Source organism: Procambarus clarkii, chromosome 32 (assembly GCF_040958095.1).
Source record: "Procambarus clarkii isolate CNS0578487 chromosome 32, FALCON_Pclarkii_2.0, whole genome shotgun sequence".
Taxonomy (NCBI): domain Eukaryota; kingdom Metazoa; phylum Arthropoda; class Malacostraca; order Decapoda; family Cambaridae; genus Procambarus; species Procambarus clarkii.
The window spans coordinates 33,845,077-33,865,094 of NC_091181.1; the positions used below are offsets into that span (position 1 = coordinate 33,845,077).

The window sequence follows — 20,018 nt, forward strand, 5'->3', positions numbered from 1 at the left end:
TGGCCCCAAGGTACCTGGCAGGTCAGGTATCTTGTGAACGTTTCAGGTCCTTAGTGGCCTTGTGTGGCTTTGGGTCATCTGTCACAGCCAACGGTCTCACCTCCACTTTGATACCACGGAGGAGGCAGCACCACAGGTAAGTGCCCTATTTTGTCCTTCTCCATAGGTAGTTAGCTTCAGGAAGCCTCAAGGTGCTTCCCCACAGAAACTAGCACTGAATGTAATGAAACGCCAATTTCTGGAAGAGCCCTGAGGCTCCCTGACACAGTCTCTTTCCCAGGGAGTCGGTATGTTCCATCATCATAAGAATAAAAAGAGGGTGGTGCAGCCTGGCTGACTCGATCTGCCTCCCTCCTTCCCCCCCAGTCGAAGGGGGGGGGGGGGGATAGGTGGGGCAAACTAGCTCACACTAGTTTCATGAAATTTGGGTTGTTCTCATAGTTAGGGAATTACTTTTGGCAGTTGTTGAGGCTGCAGTCTCAGTTTTAACCATGCAATGGTCTGTTTTGTTTCACTGACTTTCTGGGTGCCTTTCCTGGTGGTAGCAATTATGATTACAGTAATTGTAAATGTAAAGTGTTCATAGGCCATCTCTCTCTGCGCCTCTCTGAGGGGGCCAGGTTCTGACTCGTGATCCCCAGTAGGCCAATAGACCTCCACAACTGATAGCACCTTGTAGTTTGACACTGAATCAGTGTGATAGCTTCAGGGAGCCTCAAGGAGCTCCCCCCAATAAAGTGAACTGCAATGGTGATAAACTGCATGTGTTCGAAAAAAGTTAAGTTCCGAAAAAGACACTTGTCTGATTTTATTTGTCTAAATTTTATTAACTAAGAATAACTTAGACTACATTTTTCAATTTATAATACAGTATATGCTAAAGTGATATAAATTATTGGTGATCAGATAAGGTATGAAGTGTTGTGGTGCCTTTATTCATTTCAATTATGCACATTCCTGCAAAGTTTATATTTTTATACTGCTTTATAAGATGTATGAGATATTCTGTTTGAAACTGTAATCTGAAAAAAATAAACACAGCCTGTCATCTACTTACACCTTAGACATGGCATCTAATCTAAATAAGAAAGACATGAAACAGAGCATTGTAATTTTTCTAACATATACTCATTGAATATCATTGAATATTCTAATAATTAATGCTATCTAAGTTATCATATTTTTCCATATAACCCGTGCCGTAGCAAAAATGGTTCTTGTTTACTTTCGAATTTTGAACATGAACAAATGACAAAAGGTATTTTTCAAAATAGCGAAAGATAACGATGGCGCCTATCTTGTGGGAAGTATTTACCTGAACTTACCTGAGGGCCACTAAGACACCTAGTGTCCTCGACGAGGACAGGAAGCCGGCGGCTTGTCAAAGGTCCCCAATTTGCCCTTACGATGTATTGCAGGTGTTCGGTACCGTCTTTCACACTACAGCCGTCTTCTGATTGACGTTCTGGTTGGAGAATCCGTCAGGTAAAGGTAATAAAAATTATCAAAAGACGTCTCACAGGTGTTCTCTCTCTAGAATACTTAAGTGTCAAGGGTATGCCTCAGGCCGGCGGCTCCCTCACTCACTTGGGCTGGACGGTAGTCATTTAGTCATTTATTTTGGATTTAATAATTCTGTTGCATTCCCCTTTTAGAATTTTAAACATTACTTAGATGGTAAACTTTCATTTAATTATATTAATGTTCCTCCACGGATTCTTAAATGGACAAAAACTGGAAAAACATGTACCAGTATTTAGCAATAGCCTAGTCTAATGTTAATTGCATCAGTTTTAATGAGTACGTGTGAAAATTTATTCCCTTGTTACATTGAAATAATCATTATATTTTAATAAATTAGTTTATTTAGTAAAAAGTTTATGGTGCTACATAGCCTTCCCGGTTTGGTGCCTTCTACTGATAATTACTTACTAGTAAAAAGTAATAAATAATAGGAGGGTACTTTGCCACATGGCTCCTTGGATTTCTTATAACCTACAGCCACATTTTATTTATTTTTATTTATTTATATACAAGAAGGTACATTAGGTATATGAGAGTACATAGTTAATTCCAGGAGGAGTTGAAGAATCCCATATAATAAATTGGGGTAACAAAGTACTATAATTTATTTCCACTCACGTTCATCACTGTACGGATGTAACTATTACTAGTCGTTTGGTATCTTTGTATACATCGTTAAATAAATACAACCATTTCTTCTTAAATTCACGTATATTAATACACTTTTATTCATACGTGTTTAATAATGCACAAGTGCACATCAATATACACATACGCAGTAATATGCATAACTGAGATATCGACTGAATTCTGGCTGGTCTTTTTAAGGAGAATATCGGAATGAATCTAAATAATCACAGTAATTAGTAATTACAAAGCGTTGAGCGCACTTTATTTATTATGTAAATAATTAATGCAGTCCACAGTGCAATCAATTAACTATGTATCGAACATGTTGATAAACTTTTTTGTATTAACAACTTTAACTATATTCAGCAACATTGCTACCTTATTCTATATAAAGGATTACAAAGTATAGTTCAGAAACTAGTTATGAGTTCATCTAATATCCCCACCTCATAGGATGGTTAGTCATTCATGGAATCAGGCGAAAGGATGAAATTCGAGTCTAATCTATTAGTTTGCATTTGATAAAGCCTAACACTATTCCGTTTCTAATCGTTGTCACGCTGTTAACTGTAATATAAATTTTACCACCTAAGTTTTTTTATACCGCGTTATGACAAAATTAAGTCAAGACGCTATTAGACCAAAGCTAATTATAATACGGTGAATGATAAAGCTAATTATATACGGTGAATGATAAATTGTCTAAATATCTAATTGATGTTACGGTAATTCTCCGTCAATCGTCAGCCAGTTTGGAAGCCACAGGTCGATATGGTAAAGTACTCTGTACGGGGGCTGGTCAGTAGTAGCCTATACTAGTGGAGATTGAGGCGGTCGATGGCGGGCTATACCAGTCATGCATTCTTGATAACACCCGACGCCCCGGGCCCACCTGCTATTGTGGCTCAGTTTGATGGTGGCGCTGCACCTGTAGTGATCCACCTCCTGACGGTGTGCCTGTAGCCTCGCTGTACCCGTGGTGGTCCACCTCCTGACGGTGTGCCTGTAGCCTCACTGTACCCGTGGTGGTCCACCTCCTGACGGTGTGCCTGTAGCCTCACTGTACCCGTGGTGGTCCACCTCCTGACGGTGTGCCTGAAGCCTCGCTGTACCCGTGGTGATCCACCTCCTGACGGTGTGCCCGTAGCCTCACTGTACCCGTAGTGATCCACCTGACGATGTGCCTGTAGCCTCGCTGTACCCGTAGTGATCCACCTCCTGACGGTGTACCTGTAGCCTCACTGCACCCGTGGTGATCCACCTCCTGACGGTGTACCTGTAGCCTCGCTGTACCCGTAGTGATCCACCTGATGGTGTGCCTGTAACCTCGGTGTACCAGCAGTAGACTCGATCACCTTCACGCTTGTTATTTTTAGTGAGGGGTGCGGTAAAAGCCTTACGGAAAATATCGGTATAGATTTGACTAGTGCGGTCAGTCATCACAATGGCACAGCTATTTCAAGTGTAAGTGTTGGTAAAGCGGCTGCCAGTCGCCATAGTGTCTATGGCACCAGTGGCACTCTGACCCTGCGGTGTCAACATCTTCACAGTACCTGCATGGCACCAGTGGCACTCTGACCCTGCGGTGTCAACATCTTCACAGTACCTGCATGGCGCCAGTGGCACTCTGACCCTGCGGTGTCAACATCTTCACAGTACCTGCATGGCACCAGTGGCACTCTGACCCTGCGGTGTCAACATCTTCACAGTACCTGCACGGCACCAGTGGCACTCTGACCCTGCGGTGTCAACATCTTCACAGTACCTGCACGGCACCAGTGGCACCCTGACCCTGCGGTGTCAACATCTTCACAGTACCTGCACGGCGCCAACAACAGGCATGAACGCCAATTTAAAAGTTCCAAAGTAAACTTCAAAATGGTCCATATGAACGCTCATAGGTAAGAAATAAGTGTATCTTATGTAATTTTAATACAGGTAGAGGTTAACCCTTAAGGCGATTAAATGTGTTTATATACTGACGAACATTCATTGTTTTAACTTAATTATAATTATATAGGAACACTGTATTTTAATATTAACACTAGCATCTTGCATTGTGAATCGGCAATTAGTTTCTATATTTTCAGATAAATAAATTGTTATAATATGTGGTCTTCGTGACAATTAAATTCCAATCTAGCGTTTTTTTTTGACGCCATGAGTGATGTTTACTGGCCTCTGCCAGCCTAGCTTGTGTTTACTGGTTCAGCCAGTCCTAAAATATAAAATTTAGCAACCCTTCTGTCTCGTCTGATACCAGTCGTAGAACTTCAACAAGTTTTATCTGTATTCAGTTTGAGAGCAACCCGTCCTCGACTCAAGTCCATTACATCCAGCGGTCGACCCCACAGACGCATTCATAAATTTTAACATGCTGTTCATTCAAAACGGGAATTTTCTCAAGTATAAATTAATATTATAATATATTAGCATATTGTGTATATAAAGGCATAGGATAGGTTAGGTTAGGTGTTTAGGTTCTGTTGGCGATTATTTGTATTTGTAGTACGTGGGTGAAGCATTTATAGCGTTGTGATTCGAACAAAATTCGTCAGTGAAGCACTTGTTCTGGATATGTTCGAACATCAGCAGTTGTGAGTCGTGTGTAAACCGCTTTTCATTCATAAACAGGGGGTTTGGCGGGTGCATGGAATCACTTTTGGATCTTTGTTTGGAGGACGGGCTGTTGAGTTATGTACTCTCCAAGCAGCCCGTCCTCTTAAAAAAGGCTAAAATCCATGCCATGCACCCGCCAAACTCCCAGTTTATGAATGAAACACGGTTTATATACACACAACCCGTCCTCAGCCCAAGTCCATTCCATCCAGCGGTCGACCCCAAAGAGGCATTCATCAGTTTTAACATGCTGTTCATTCAAAATATGAATTTTATCAAATATAAATTAATAATGTTAAATATTAGCATACTGTGCATATTTAGGCATTAGTTAGGGTAGAGGTTTAGGTTCTATTGGCAAGTATTTGTATTTGTAGTGCGAGGCATTTATAGCGTTGTGGTTCGAACAAAAGTCATCAGTGAAGCACTTGTTCTGGAAGTGTTCATACGTCATCAGTTTTGAGTTGTCTGTAAACCGCTTTTCATTTATAAACAGGGGATTTGGCGGGTACATGGAATGGACTTTGGCCTTTGTTTGTGAGGATGGGTTGACACAAGACTCACAACTGATTACGTTCGAACACTTCTGGAACAAGTGCTTTGCTGACGACTTTTGTTTGAACCACAACGCTGTAAATACTTCACCGACGTACTACAAATACAAATACTCGCCAACAGAACCTAAATACCTAATCTAACTAATGCCTAAATATGAACAGTATTCTAATACATAATTTATGCTTGAGAGCATTCCTGTTTTGAATGAACGGATTTTAAAATTGATGGATGCGTTTTTGGATCGAACACTGGATGGAATCAACTTGATCTGAGGACGGGTTGACATGCCTGGCTTTAAGGCATGGCTATATGCTGATGTTAAGCAGTATCCGTCACGACGTATTAGGCTATAATCTTCTAGGAATGCCTCAGTGAGATACTATCAGCACAGAGCGACTTGGTCGAAATATAAATTATGTTGGGCATTATACAGACTACGGTCATTACAATGGGTCAGATAATTGTCCTGAGAAATGTATAAGTACTTTACATCAACAAGAATCGATGTGTTGTGTACCTCCAAATACTCTACTGTATCATATCTAATTGCAGTATAATGCAAGGCGCTAGTTAAATACTCGTCGTAACACACAGATTGGCCGACAGCCAATAAGTGTTGCTCCTGAGACACTAACGACATCTTAATGTATAAGACACACTAGCGTTAGGGAATTTATAGCATAGCGTCTCACTGTTGCTCAATTTTTTTCTGGCGACAACGCAACGTCATCACTCCCATCGTCGTCTTGTCTGTGACGAAAAGAGGCTTGATAAATGTAAAAATATGTTTAATTTTAGTTTTGTTGGTTTTCCGTATTTTTTTTTTTTTATTTAGAGTTGGCTTTCTTTCAAGGTCAGTTGGCACAGTACTCTCTAGTCGTTGTGTTTGATGGTATTGTTTCGCGGCAAGTGCTCTATATCAATTTTATATAGTATAAGTCGGGTCAGTAAACAATTGCGTACGTTGTATATTACTAAACTTTCATGATTAACAAGATGCGTAAGCCATGTTTTCGTGGTGTTGACTAGGCTACTAACTCAAGATTGATGGTTGTTGGTATGAGTACTCGCTTAATTTTGCTTGCTGGGGTTGAGCTTCGGCTATTTGGTCCCGCCTCTCAACTGGTATACAGATTCCCAAGCCTGTCGGACTCTGAAAAACTAGTTATAATCTTTCTGTGGCTCATTTGGAAACTCGTTTTCCACCCGTGTCCCTTTGTGCGAGTACCACCCATTTTAAATAGTCTGTATTTACCCTATCAATTCCCCAGAGAGTTTTGTATGTGGTAGTCATGACTCCCCTAACTTCTGTCTTCCAGCGACGTGATGTTCATTTCACGTAGCATTTCCTAGTAACTCGCAGTTCGTTGTTTTGTAACCAGTCTGTTCAACGGCATGCCACCATTCTCAAACTTCGTCTTATGCTTGACTAGATATGGACTCTACGCTGGAGTTGCATATTCCAGGACCGGTCAGATATAAGTGGTATACAAGGTTCTAAATAATTCCAAACACAAATTTGTAAAGTCAGTTCTGATATTAGTCAGGTTTGCGTATGCCACTAATATGTGGCATACTGCTACAGTACTACTATAATTAGAGGCTGCACTTTTTAATTATAGTAGTAACTGCCATGTTGTTTCTGTCATACTCCTGTCTTTGTCTTATGTCATTTAATGGGAGAGGGAAAGGGGAGTTGTATATTACTGTTACTACAGTCTTTGGTCCTCCCCATTATCATTGTGCCTGTTATGGAGTCTATGAACTCTTCGCAGCCTGGGATATCCATCTTCTCAAAACTGCGGTCCTTCATATAGCTCTTGAAATAGCACTTTCTCTGTAAGTAGCTGACATTGTAACTATAAGGTGTGAATGCTAGATGAAATTGTTATGTAATAATCTAAGATGAGGTCTGATAAAGACCTTTTGTGCCCTCTGTAATGCTTTTTTTGCGCTACCGCTCACAGGATGAGTATGGGGTGCACAATAAACTAGCCGCCTCCGGCGGCAACAATCAAAGCAGGGCCACTCCTCCTCCCTTTCCTTCCTCCTCTTTCATTATTACAAGGTAGTCTCGGGTAAACACTACATTTGACTAGACATCTGACAATTTCGTTTCAGTGAGTCCTATTACATCCGGGTTGTCATGTGCTCGTTTCCCAATTTACTTTATTTCTAATCCCATCTGTGTTTTGAGTACATTGAAGTTAACTTTATTATGTCAATCTTACCTGGGATCAATTCCACTGCTGTATTGGGAGCAGGGAGGGTCTGAAAGGGAATACAGGGAGGGCCCGAGATGAGGGTACAGGGAGGGCCTTAGATTGGAGGGGGGCATGGATGGCTTTGGAAGGGGAGTTGAAAGGGAGAATTTCCCTCTCACAATGAAAGAGGTCATGGATGGCTTTCGATGGGGGAGGGGGGACAGGGAGGGCTTTGGATTGTGGGGGGGGGGAGGGTATGGGATTGGGGGAACAGTGAGGGCATGACATGGGTGGGGGAATAGGATGGGCAGGGTTTCTATGGGATGGGAGGTGTTGGTGGTATTTGGGGAAGTAAAAATGTGTGGATGGGACGTTGAATGGACTAGTCTTCGCAGTGAGCTGCTGGCCGTTGGCATGGTCTTCGATCCTTAGCAACGTCTGGTGTGGTTGTCGATGATCGAGTGGACTGACATGTAGACATTAGAGATAACTATGCTAGGGACTGCTGGACTTCCTAGCTCATGTCATTGTTTATTTTTTTGTTCTCACCAAGTAGAAATTGAAAGAGGTCTATTGGGATCATCTTGACCAATTATATCATAATTGTGATTAAGTTTCATAGTCGTAAACCGTAACTAATAGACCGCATAATGCAATCAAACTAAAGTGGTTGGCAAGAATGGCAGACAACGCTGCCGGGAAGGCGTACCAGTCAATAAGCATACAGCATACGATTAGGAATTTTGTCATGAGTATTCCTATATACGTCACAGCTGAACCCGAGAACTTTACAATAAATTGTCCAAACAAAACAAAAGCACCTAACATTGATGTTTTGCTTTCAGGAAATATAAAGGTTTACACCTGGAAGAATGTGGCCACTTGGACACGCGATGTAAACAGAGACTAGTGGCCACTAGACTCATTGTATCACATTGCTTCCATCTAAATTTATGTATTTATTTTATTATTTATTTATATACAAGAAGTACATTGGGTTTGTGAGTACATGACATTGGTGTTCTTAGATTCGTGCAAAGGCACTAACACACACATAGCGTTTCGGGCAGAAACGGTTCGGTTTATAAGTTTTGAAGCAATAATAATACTATATTTTTGTTTTAAAGTATCTTAATAGTTAATAATTACGAATAAATATCGCGTTATTTTTTGTTAAACCATTGTCCTAATGCTGCAATTTGTTTAGCCGAAGGAATTTTCGGTTCATTTCCTGAGCTAATTAGTGCTTCAGTAACCGATCCACCAGCGATCACAAGATGGATATGCGGTGCATACTAAATCAACAAAATCTAACTAGTCGAAGTGTTGTAATCTCAAGATAAGCCGAGCAGCAACTAGTGGCGCAGCAACTGGTGGGGAACAAGACAAGTGCAGTGCGCAGTACCAGAGATCCAACAACACGTGTATCAGAAATTATCCTAACTCGTCCAACCTCCATCCATCCATCACCGTCAAGTGCTTATGTAAAGTCGAACATCAAGAAGCAATACTCACTTCTTACCTGATCGTTAACATCGTTCCTGTAATCATCAGGAAAACGGTGAAACCCTAAACACACACACATATGATGTTATGAGGAAAGATTACTGGAACTGACCCTCACGACACTGGAAGACAGAAGAGTTAAGAGAGACATGATCACTACCTACAACATTCTCGGAGGAATTGACAGGGTAGATAAAGATATTGTTTAAAACGGGAAGTACGCTAAGAAGGGACACAGGTGGAAACTGAGTACCCAAATGAGCCACAGGAACATTAGAAAGAACTTTTTCAGTATCAGAGTAGTTAACAGATGGAAGGCAGTGATGTGGTGGAGGCAGACTCCATACACACTTTCAAATGTAGATGTGATAGAGCCTAGTAAGCTCAGGAAGCAGTGCACCAGTTGATTGACAGTTGAGAGGCGGGCCCAAAGAGCCAGAGCTCAACCTCCGCAAGCACAGTTAGGTGAGTACACACACACACACACACACTCGAGGGGTCTAGCGGCTGAGTGGACAGCACTGGGGGAGAGGGGGGGTCGTAGTCCTAAGGGCCGGGGTTCGATTCCCGGCCGAGACAAACAAATGGGCAGAGGTTCTTTCACCTTGATGCACCTGTTCACCTAGAAGTAGGAACCTGGGAGTTATACAGCTAATACGCGCTGCTTCCTGTGGGTGTGTGTGTGTGTGTGCTTGTGCATGTGTTAGAGATAAATATATGTAGTAGATATAATAGAGTGAAAGAGATTGGTTAGAGCTAATAGCTCGATTCTACAGACACAAATAATAAATACACAGAACTTCACTGAGGAATAATTGTCATGAACAATTAAGACTGCTGAACTCGTCACTAAATTTTCAAACTTCATAAGTTTGTAAAGTAATAACAGTATTTCACTCATAATGATAGGCTTCTAGACTTGTAACCTTTTGAATTTTGGCAACAAAAACTTGCACGCAGTGATAATTTGGCATTGTTTTACACAAGTTTTTATTATTGATATTGTTCCTGCATCAATACTTTGGTATTAGTGCTAGTTTTTATTTTCGTGGTAGAAGTTGGGTAGCGTGACTCGATCTAAGTGGTGGTGACGTCATTGATGCAGGTACTCGCCCAGTTGTACTTGCGGGGATTGAGCTTTGAATCTAGGTGTGGATGTACAGGTGTGTGCTTGTAAGCTTGGACGTGTTCCCACCACCCGTGGTACACATCGCTCTAAATACTTCACCTACGTACTACAATACAAATAATTGTCACATGAATCAAAACACCTAACCTATCTTAAGCCTTACTCTACACAAAAATATTATATGCATTAATAATAATATTTTTATTCGTGATGATGTTCATAAAGAGAACATAAGATGAGGGGGACAATTGTAGGTACAACATATTTATGTTGACACATAAATATGAAGTCACTACTACGCAAATACATATTTTTGTTACAAAATATGTTCAAGTCGACGCCTGCGTCGTTGGGGTCGGTCGCAGCCTGGATAAGGAAGCATAAAGATATGTTAATTCATGTTGGGTATCTATAGTATGTACTATCCCAATCGGCACTAAACCGTATTTTGTACTTTTTCTGTGCCTGTTTCAGAAAAGTAAACTTTTTTCAATATAAAATATAAGACTCATCCTGTCAGTTGCCGGATGAACACATCAAATATTGAATTATTAATGTCTATAGTAGTTGGTATATGTACTGTTGTCGCGGGGAGGATTAGTTGTCCCATAAACAAAATTTGTTGAATATTTATAGTATAAATACATTTCTGGACCATCGCACTCCTCAATTATCGCCAAATCGTTTATACGGTATCGTATGTCATATCCAATGATGGCCCTCCAGAGTCCACTCCAGAAATATGTGGTGGCTCATGGGGTCCCTGAGCGACGCATCGAGTCGCGCCGCCTTCCTGGGAATGTCGGGAGCTAGCTAACTTGCCTTTAACCAGTTCCATCCACTTGGACTGTTCCGTACAGGGGCGGTCTCGCTTTGTGCAGGCCCGCGTTCAATTCCCAAGTTCTATAGTTGTATTGCCTTAGTGCTTTCTCGTGATAATTACCTAATCTGGCCTCAACGCTCGGGCCTTCGGGAAGGAGATGATTACCCGAAAGGTCACCAGTTATTGCAGCCTGCAGATGATGATGTCAACTCTGTTAATTCTTAGGAAAGTAGGAGTTAATGAAGAGTGACGGGCTTCTTGCATGCTTCATAGATGATTGACTTCTTTTGCTTAGCATGTTCATCGTGCACAGTAAACCAGCAGAATATTATGAGACTGGCTAATTTTACATGATTGGGATTTGTAAAGATAATGTTTTATTTAATGACAAGTTTCGTTTATATTATAGATCTGCCTAGCGTTTTAGTCAGACTCGTGCACTTAGGCCATGTTGCCAAGGTCTGTTGTAGCCATAATTGCTCAGCTAGGCCCATTGTAGCCGTAACGGCTCAGCTTGGCCTATATATCAAGGACCATTATAATCGCATAACTGCTAAGATACTTCTAGTTATCAGGAAAAATCGTAGCCAAAAAAAAAAACGCAGTATATATTTAATTTATATTGTTATATTTCAGAAGAAAATCAGCCTGCACATAACGAAATTAAATTTACATTGATGACCGACAATGCTATCTATTAAAAGCCTAATTTCACTTACATTGGACTAGATCGAAGAATAATCTATAATATAAGAGAGAATGTCTGGGCAAAGTTGGAGGGTAGACGGTTGGGGGCCTTCCTTACCCAAATTACCTTACCTTACCCAAAATTTACCCAATTACTTTACCCAAATTTTCAGGTTGGGGTACGGGACGGACACAGGCTGCTGCACCTACCCCCCAAAATATTAAGAAAAATACAATTCAAAACAGATTTTTTCTTGTAGAAATATATACCATTATTAGGTTCGGGCAGTTTAGTACATCAGTTTATAGTGTGGTTGTGAACGCTGGAGAAGACGGGGTGCTACACTACAGGGACGAACTGTAGTCGTGAGTCCCGGCCAGGCAGTTACCTGGGGCCAGATTCACGAAAGCATTTACGAACGTGTACATCTTTCCTCAATCTTTGACGGTTATGGTTACATTTATTAAACAGTTTACAAGTATGAAAACTTCCCATTCATCTATTGTTATTGTTATAAACAGCCTCCTGGTGCTTCGGAGCTCATTAACTGTTTAATAAGCTTACGTTTAAAGCTTACTTAAATAAGCTTAATAAGCTAGCTTACACATATACACATACAAATATATATGTATATTTACGTCTCTCCTACTTTGACAGGTTTAGATAGCTGCTCTAGAAACTAGTGAGTTATTAAGACCCAACCGCAGAAGGTCGAGGACCGAAAATTAATTATTGCCAAAGAAAGATAAACTAGTTTACCACTGTAATTAGCAGAATTACTCCTGTTGCTGTTCGGAACAGTCTATAATTATACTCTGTTAGCTATTGTCGCTACCCCTGCGACTCGACTTTAAACAGACTTGTCTGTTTAAATGTTTTTGATTTTAATTTTTTCGGTATGTTATTTATCATTAAGTTTCGTGTAGAATCGAGAGCTTTATAGACTTGATGTTAAGACTAAATAAGTCTTCATTATGAGGAGCGTGACGTCCTGCCGTCAGCCAGACTGTTGATCCTTCATGACATAAGTCAGAGTGGATTACCGTGGCGAACAGTGAAGACCAAGTGGTGAGTACGGGGCGGGCTGCCGGCCCTAAGCTCCAATGGGTCTTGTTCATCGATCTTGTCGCTGTCTCCAACACCACCAACACTGCCGTCTCCAACACCACCAACCCCGCCGTCTCCAACACCACCAACGCCGCCGTCTCCAACACCAACGCCGCCGTCTCCAACACCACCAACACCGCCGTCGTCAACACCTCCATCGCCGTTGTCTCCACCACCCACCAGCACACACAGTGCCACCGCCACCACCAAGTATCCAGGTGTGTCGAGGTACAGGCAGTCGTTTATCAGGTGGCATCGTACACGAAGCTTTCTGAAGAGTGAGGTGTTGGTCGCTCACACTCTTGGTAACACTGACACACCTGACCTTTACCAGTGAGAGTTATAATAACCTCTTCACACACACACACACACACACACACACACACACACACACACACACACACACACACACACACACACACACACACACACACACACGCAAAGTTTTCCTTTGGCGTAAGGGAAATAGGGTCAGGAGTCATTGCATTAGACAACCAACGACTAGAAAAGCTTGGTCCAAGAGCTAGAGTTTGATCCTGCAGGAACAAACATGTACTGGCGTGGATGGTGTGTACATCACTAAGCCAGGCTATGCCATTGCATTGGACATGTGACCACATGCGCAGTTTGGTTAGACTAGAGGCCAGGATAACATGTACAAACAAGCACACGGATTTTCAATCTTCAGCAAGGTGCGTCTGGACTTGGTACACATTACTCTCCTGCCTTCTACATTCTAACTTCAACGAATTTAAATAATGCTTAAACTTTTCAAGAAATATTCTTGGAAAAAGTCAATTTTATTGGTGTGTTAGTATGTATGTGTGTGGACACCACCTTAACCTGACAGCCGGGGTCTGAGCAGTATAGATTACAGTCATAAGTAGGTTAGTGTGTGTGTTATCGGTAAATTGGATCTCTTGCATAACACGAGGCTAGGCTCGGCCGCTCCTTCTAGTTCACTGTTATCACTGTTGCACAACAGGTAAGAGCTGCAGTCAAAAAAGCTTACCAAATCCTAGGAATAATCAAGCGAACATTTGACTTAGTAAAGGTTCGAAGTAAAAAAAAAGGGGGTATGGGAGTAAGGAAAATGTGGTAGTGATTCAGTTGTATAAATATCTTGTGCGCCCCCATTTGGACCAAGCATGGAGACCTCATCCTCAGTAGGACTTAGCTGCTCTGGAGAACGTGCAACACCGGGCAACAAAAATCATCCCAGAGCTAAGTCATCTCTCGTATCGGGAACGGTTGAGGGCCACAGGTAACTGTACTGCCCTTGCTAATCCGCCTGTTCGAACGTGTTCTAATCTAACCAACCAGAGAACCCACGAACAGAACATTATGACAATTTCCCGAGCTGCTAACATTTTCGTGTACATGAGTTTTTGGCCTTAGGTAAAGTATGTAAAAATTCGACGTGCTGTAAAGAGAACAGGTGGCGCTGATCGACCAGATGGAATCACGCCACACTCGTGGAGACATGACAAACAAGATGTGTGGGACTGCACTTGTGTATCCACCTTGGCTGCCACATGACCAACCTCTCCTGGTTGACCAACCTCTCCTGGTTGACCAACCTCTCCTGGTTGACCAACCTCTCCTGGTTGACCAACCTCTCCTGGTTGACCAACCTCTGTTGGTCAACCAGCAGCTGCTACCACACACACACAGAAAGAAAGCAAACGGGTACAGATAAATAAATCTCCGGTTCCTATAGGATCCAAGACCCTTGGTCAGTAAGGAGAGTGCAGTGAGGTTTCTGAAGGATCTGGGTTCCAGGCTCGTCGAAACAACAAGAGACCCTAGAGCGGCGAGCGTCCTTTTCCAGCACCTCAGTGTGGCGATCCAGAGGGGGAATTGCCACTGTATCCTCGGCTCCTGCTCGGCGCCGGAGGTGTTCGAAAAGAATTACAGCTTCTAGGAAATAAACTTCCTTTTATTTCCTCGTATTGTCCTCATTTTGTAACCAATTATTTATGTAACTGTGTAACCTTGTATAATAAAGTGAATAATAATGACAATAATAATAATAATAAAATGAGTGGTAGGAAAAGCAAATACTCGTATGTATTTAGTCAAATGGAAAGTTTTCTCTAAATTCTCTTTATTCTCTTCTCCGAGGCTATGGGACCCCACAATCGCACCAGAGGCAGACCCCTTATATATATTACATTAAACTTGTAGGAACAATCCTTTAGTGATGAATTGTATTTATTTTATTGGCACGTAAATTTGTTGCTCACACTTATTCGATATCGTGGTGTAAATCTGCCTGTTATTGAGGTAGAGGTGTGTCAGTGACCTCTAGAGGCGTGTCCAGCACCCAGACACGGCCCCGGTGGGCGTGGCTCCTGGAGCTGTCACGGAACTCATCCCTTGACCGCGTGTGGCTGGTGGTGTATGATCAGCTGGTCGTCTGGGAGTGTTTACGCCGGTAGTTGGTCACGAGCTGCTATTTACAGAGCATGTCTGTCGTGACGCAGGAGCCGCTCCCATTATTCTTGTGAATGTGAGGTATTCTGATGTTATCTGGCGAGGAATGCAAGATCGTCTCCGGGACGTTATTTTGGAAAAATGTCAATTCATCCTGGAGTGGTTAGTTAAGGACCAGGATATGATCGACACCAGTTTATCCCCGGGTGAATGACCTGGCCCCGTGACCCAACCGGACGGACACCACACACATACAACATGCTGTAGTTTTGCTAACATTTACTCCACATTGTTGGCACCCGGTTTTGATTTTGACCTGAAATAATCTGAAACAAATGACTACACATAAATTTATAATAATTATTATTAAAATAATATTAATAAATACTACGCGTCTAACGATGGCAGAAGTTGAAATAATATTATGGCGAAGAGTGGTTTAAACTATAACATTCAGGTTTTAGAGACACCGAGACAAAGATGGACATTAATATATCATATACAGAAATAACGACCAAAAATATACAATTTCTGGGAAGACTGAAAATGAAATGTAAATGTGTGAAGCAACACTTCCAATCCTCAGTTCACCAGAGCTAAAAATAAACAAACGTAATCAGACTGAAGTGAGAAACATCTTGAAAATTGATGAACATTTCCTGCTTGATGACCAGACCACACACCAAAAGGTGAAGGGACGACGACGTTTCGGTCCGTCCTGGACCATTCTCAAGTCGATTTCCTGCTTACAGAGTGTGAGGTGTCGGAGTGGCGAGTGTTGGAGCGGGTGGTGGTGGCCGAGGCCCGCCAGGAGCACTCCGGGGGCGCGGCAGCCCACCTGATGACGGAGCATCACAATGGACCGGGGCGGCCACAAAGATGCCGCCCATATCCACGCCCTCATGGTGGAGGTAATCACCTTTAACTATACATTCATTCCCCCTAAATCCCTGTCCAACCACTTGGGCTGCGCGGTAGAGCGACAGTCTCGCTTCATGCAGGTCTGCGTTCAATCCCCGACCATCCAGGTTGTTGAACACCATTCCTTCCCTCCCCCCCCCGTCCCATCCCAGATCGTTATCCTGACCCCTTCCAAGTGCTATATAGTCATCATGACTTGGCGCTTTACCCTAATAGTTCCCTTCCCCCATAAGTCCCTGTCTCTTCTGTGTTGTGCTGTATGTATATATATATATATATATATATATATATATATATATATATATATATATATATATATATATATATATAATATTTATATGAGTGAAAATACCTTCAAAAAGAGTGATACCTAACCCATGTTGTGGGACCCTCAGTACCTGGAGTGGGCGGGGATGGAGAAGGTATGCCATGTGCTGAGGGCAGAGTGCCACGCTCGAGGGCTGCCAGTCACCAGAGAGCCAGCAGACAGCAGAAGCAGCAGCAGAGCCAGTAGGGTCGACACGGCCGACCTTGAGGCAGCAGGCGACCTGGAAGAACTACTCGACTGCTTCGACAGCGGCCAGGGCGCCAAGTTCTTCCAGGTGAGGCGGGCAGCTGATGGCCATGGCTGAGTTATGTTTTAATGGCTTATCAAGTTGAGGGGTTTAATGTGTTGTCAAACAGCTGTGTGTTCAGTGTTTCAAGTAATCCTGAGAACTCTTTTGATTAAATTTGTGCAACACAATTCTCTATATTGTCATTATGATGGTGAATATTATATTGCTGTGCATTACTCGCTTAGCATTTATATATATTGTGTGTGATTTCCCCTATATGGTATTCTGATTGGTTTAAGTCCTAACAACCTCTTGAGGGTTATTAAGGCCACAACAGCAGCTTTCTGACCAACCAGCTTGTATACTACAGTTCAGAACATAGTCCAGGACTAAAGTAAACCTCTCAGTGTATACACCGAGGAGTGTGGTATACCTCTGAGGGGAGTGTGAGGAGGGGGGGGGGTTAAGTAGCTCTCACAAGCAGTTGCAGCGTGACTGCCGGAGCTTCAATACCGTCCAGCTGGAGTGAGCTGCAGGTGGTGATGCCTTTAGACCAATAATTAGAGAACCTGGTAAGTCGGTGGGAGGGTGAGTTGTTGAGCATTAAAATAGAGGCAAACATGTCTGTCTCAACTTAGGGACTGTGCAAAGTAATTAACTCTGACACGCACACACACAAACATGCACCACTGTGAGGGGTGGCGTGAGGGTGAAGAGAGGGAAGGGTGGACCAGGGAGGGAGGGTGACGGTGGACCAGGGAGAGAGGGTGACGGTGGACCAGGGAGAGAGGGTGACGGTGGACCAGGGAGGGAGGGTGACGGTGGACCAGGGAGGGAGGGAGGGTGTGGTGGTAAATATCTTCCACTGCAGGACAGTAACGGCTACTGCGTGAGGGAGTTGGAAAAAGTCAGTTACAAGGCACACCTTCCTCACTTCTAGCAGGAGGGGAGAGGCAGAGACGGGAAATGTTGGGCTATAAGTGTGTGTGTGTGTGTACGTACTTACATACAGACACAAAACAAATGTAAGTGCTTGGCAAAAGTTAGTATACCTATAATCAAATTTTCTTGGAAATATTACAATATTCAGCATGTATTTGCGTCGTTGAGTTCACGAGTATTGGGCTCTGAAACCCTTTATCCACCAATCGTGTGTCGTGTGTGTGTGGCCGTGTCCAACACTCTCTGGCTCACCTACTTCCCCTCTTCGTCTCTATACAGAGTCAACCTGTCAAATATTAGGGGGACTCCCGGTTTGCCTCCTGCCTTCTCATTCGGGGGGCAGTGGCGGGCGTCGTTCCCCAGAGCAGGCCAATGCGCATCGTTGAGCCTGCTCAACATCTATTGAGCCATTGACATCATTGAGCCTGCTATTGACATCCCGCCACGTAAACACTGCCGCACACAGTCTCTCACGTAGGCGGAATCAGAAGCGGAGTAAAGCGCTGCTTAGTTGTATGTTGTTGTTGTTGTTAAGATTCAGCTACTGGGAACTAAAAGTTCCAAGTAGCACGGGCTATGGTGAGCCCGTGATGGACTTGCCTGGCACAGGAACGGGGCTGAAACTTTGCTTAGTAGAGGCTTTATGCACTATACTTAACTTACCCATGCATCTTCCTCAGTGTATCATATGGAAGTACCCTTGTATAAATAAAATATTTTTGTTATTATTATTTGTTATTATTATTATAAAGCGGTAAGTCAGTATGACTATAAAATACTTAGGAAGGACTATGAGGGCACGCTAAGAGCTGGGGTATGAGGAGGGAGTGAAGGGACGGTGCCCAACCACTTGCACCATCGGGAATCGAATGACGTCGCTATAGACAACGAAAGAGTTAAGAGGCCATTCACTCGGGTTCCTTGGTAGGAAGGTTCTTGACGATAGGGACATGTGAATCACTGCATGATTCTTCACCTCTTCATGCACTGATTCACATGTAAACAAGAGGAAACGTGTGTGTGTGTGTGTGTGTGTGTGTGTGTGTGTGTGTGTGTGTGTGTGTGTGTGTGTGTGTGTGTGTGTGTTTCGGAAGGATGATATCCGCTGATTAATGGTTTGGAGGGGTACACATTGTGAATGATGGGGGTGTTGGTGCAGGCGTGGCGGGCGGCGCGGGAGAGGAGCCACTCGCCGGCCTCCCTGGAGGTGCTCACCCTCGAGTTCTACTTCCACGTGTACTTCGCCACCCTTCCCCTCCGCCACGGACACAAGGAGGTGAGGCCTCTTCCTCCTCTTTCCGCTTTGTCTCATTCTCTTTCTGTGTTCTGTCTTTTCTGTTTCTCCTCTTCCATTCAAGAATAATTTTTAGTATCTTAGTGGAAGGAATGGATTACTGATATCTCTATTTGAAATAATAATATTAAGCAGCTATTGCCTTTTGAAATTGTGTATAAATGTAATAATTGTACGATAACACTTTGGTTATATCATCATATATAGAAGGACGGCTTGTCCTTCTTCTCCCTCAGGACCACCTGGCGGCCATGGCAGTGTTCCGGAGGTTCCTGGAGACGTGTCCACCGCGAGTGGGCACCGTACAGGACCTGCTGCCCTTCTACGCCCTCCCGTACGTCCCCGACCCCACCCTCCACCCCGCCTTCAGGCCAGTCTTCCAGGTATTTCTCTCGGAACACACCCTCTTCCTTCACCCCAGTCCTGCAGGTAATTACCTAAGTGTAGTTACAGGATGAGAGCTACGCTCGTGGCGTCCCGTCTTCCCAGCACTCTTTGTCATATAACGCTTTGAAACTACTGACGGTCTTGGCCTCCACCACCTTCTCACCCAACTTGTTCCTAACATGAAGGTGCAGTCCTTCAGGAGAGGCCGGGCTCCATCCTTTCTTCACCTCAACCTCTGAGGTACTGGACCTCGTATCCACCTTACCAGGCCACATAATGTGAAGGTTTTTGATTGAAAACTTAGAATTCAATTGTTGTATCAAGCTTTGAGGTTCTACTGCCGGTGTTTCCTTTACAACGTCGAGTGTGTTCATAAGCTTAAATTACCGCCGTGCCTTACATCGGTAGGAATGATTACATGGGAGCTGTGATTATCTTTGTCACAACACACCATAATATTATTCCGTTGGAATAAACTGAGAAATTTACGTTTTTAATTATTATTTTGAGGAGTGTGTACGGTATAAAGGGCTACTCCGAGAGAGAGACGCCACAACGTTAGGTCAGTACTACACAGGCGGCCCCTCCGACCACCTGCTGTCATGCCCGACTGAAAGATGTTACTATTTGATTGATTTGATTAATATTTGATTGATTTTGATTTCCAGACATCTCATGGCAACAACGCGTGTT

The 20,018-nt window shown here is 43.1% G+C and overlaps 1 protein-coding gene across 1 annotated transcript in view; it reads left to right on the plus strand.

Annotated features, from left to right (window-relative positions):
• Positions 1-1,916: 1,916 nt before the first annotated feature.
• Positions 1,917-20,018, plus strand: part of LOC123759404 (lisH domain-containing protein ARMC9) — a 51,693-nt gene continuing 33,591 nt past the window's right edge. Inside the window, exons 1-5 of the mRNA XM_069334890.1 lie at positions 1,917-4,055; positions 15,977-16,135; positions 16,541-16,747; positions 18,804-18,920; positions 19,175-19,321. Of these exons, the coding sequence (XP_069190991.1) occupies positions 16,082-16,135; positions 16,541-16,747; positions 18,804-18,920; positions 19,175-19,321 (525 nt within the window). The 5' untranslated portion in view covers positions 1,917-4,055; positions 15,977-16,081. The remainder of the gene's footprint in view (positions 4,056-15,976; positions 16,136-16,540; positions 16,748-18,803; positions 18,921-19,174; positions 19,322-20,018) is intronic.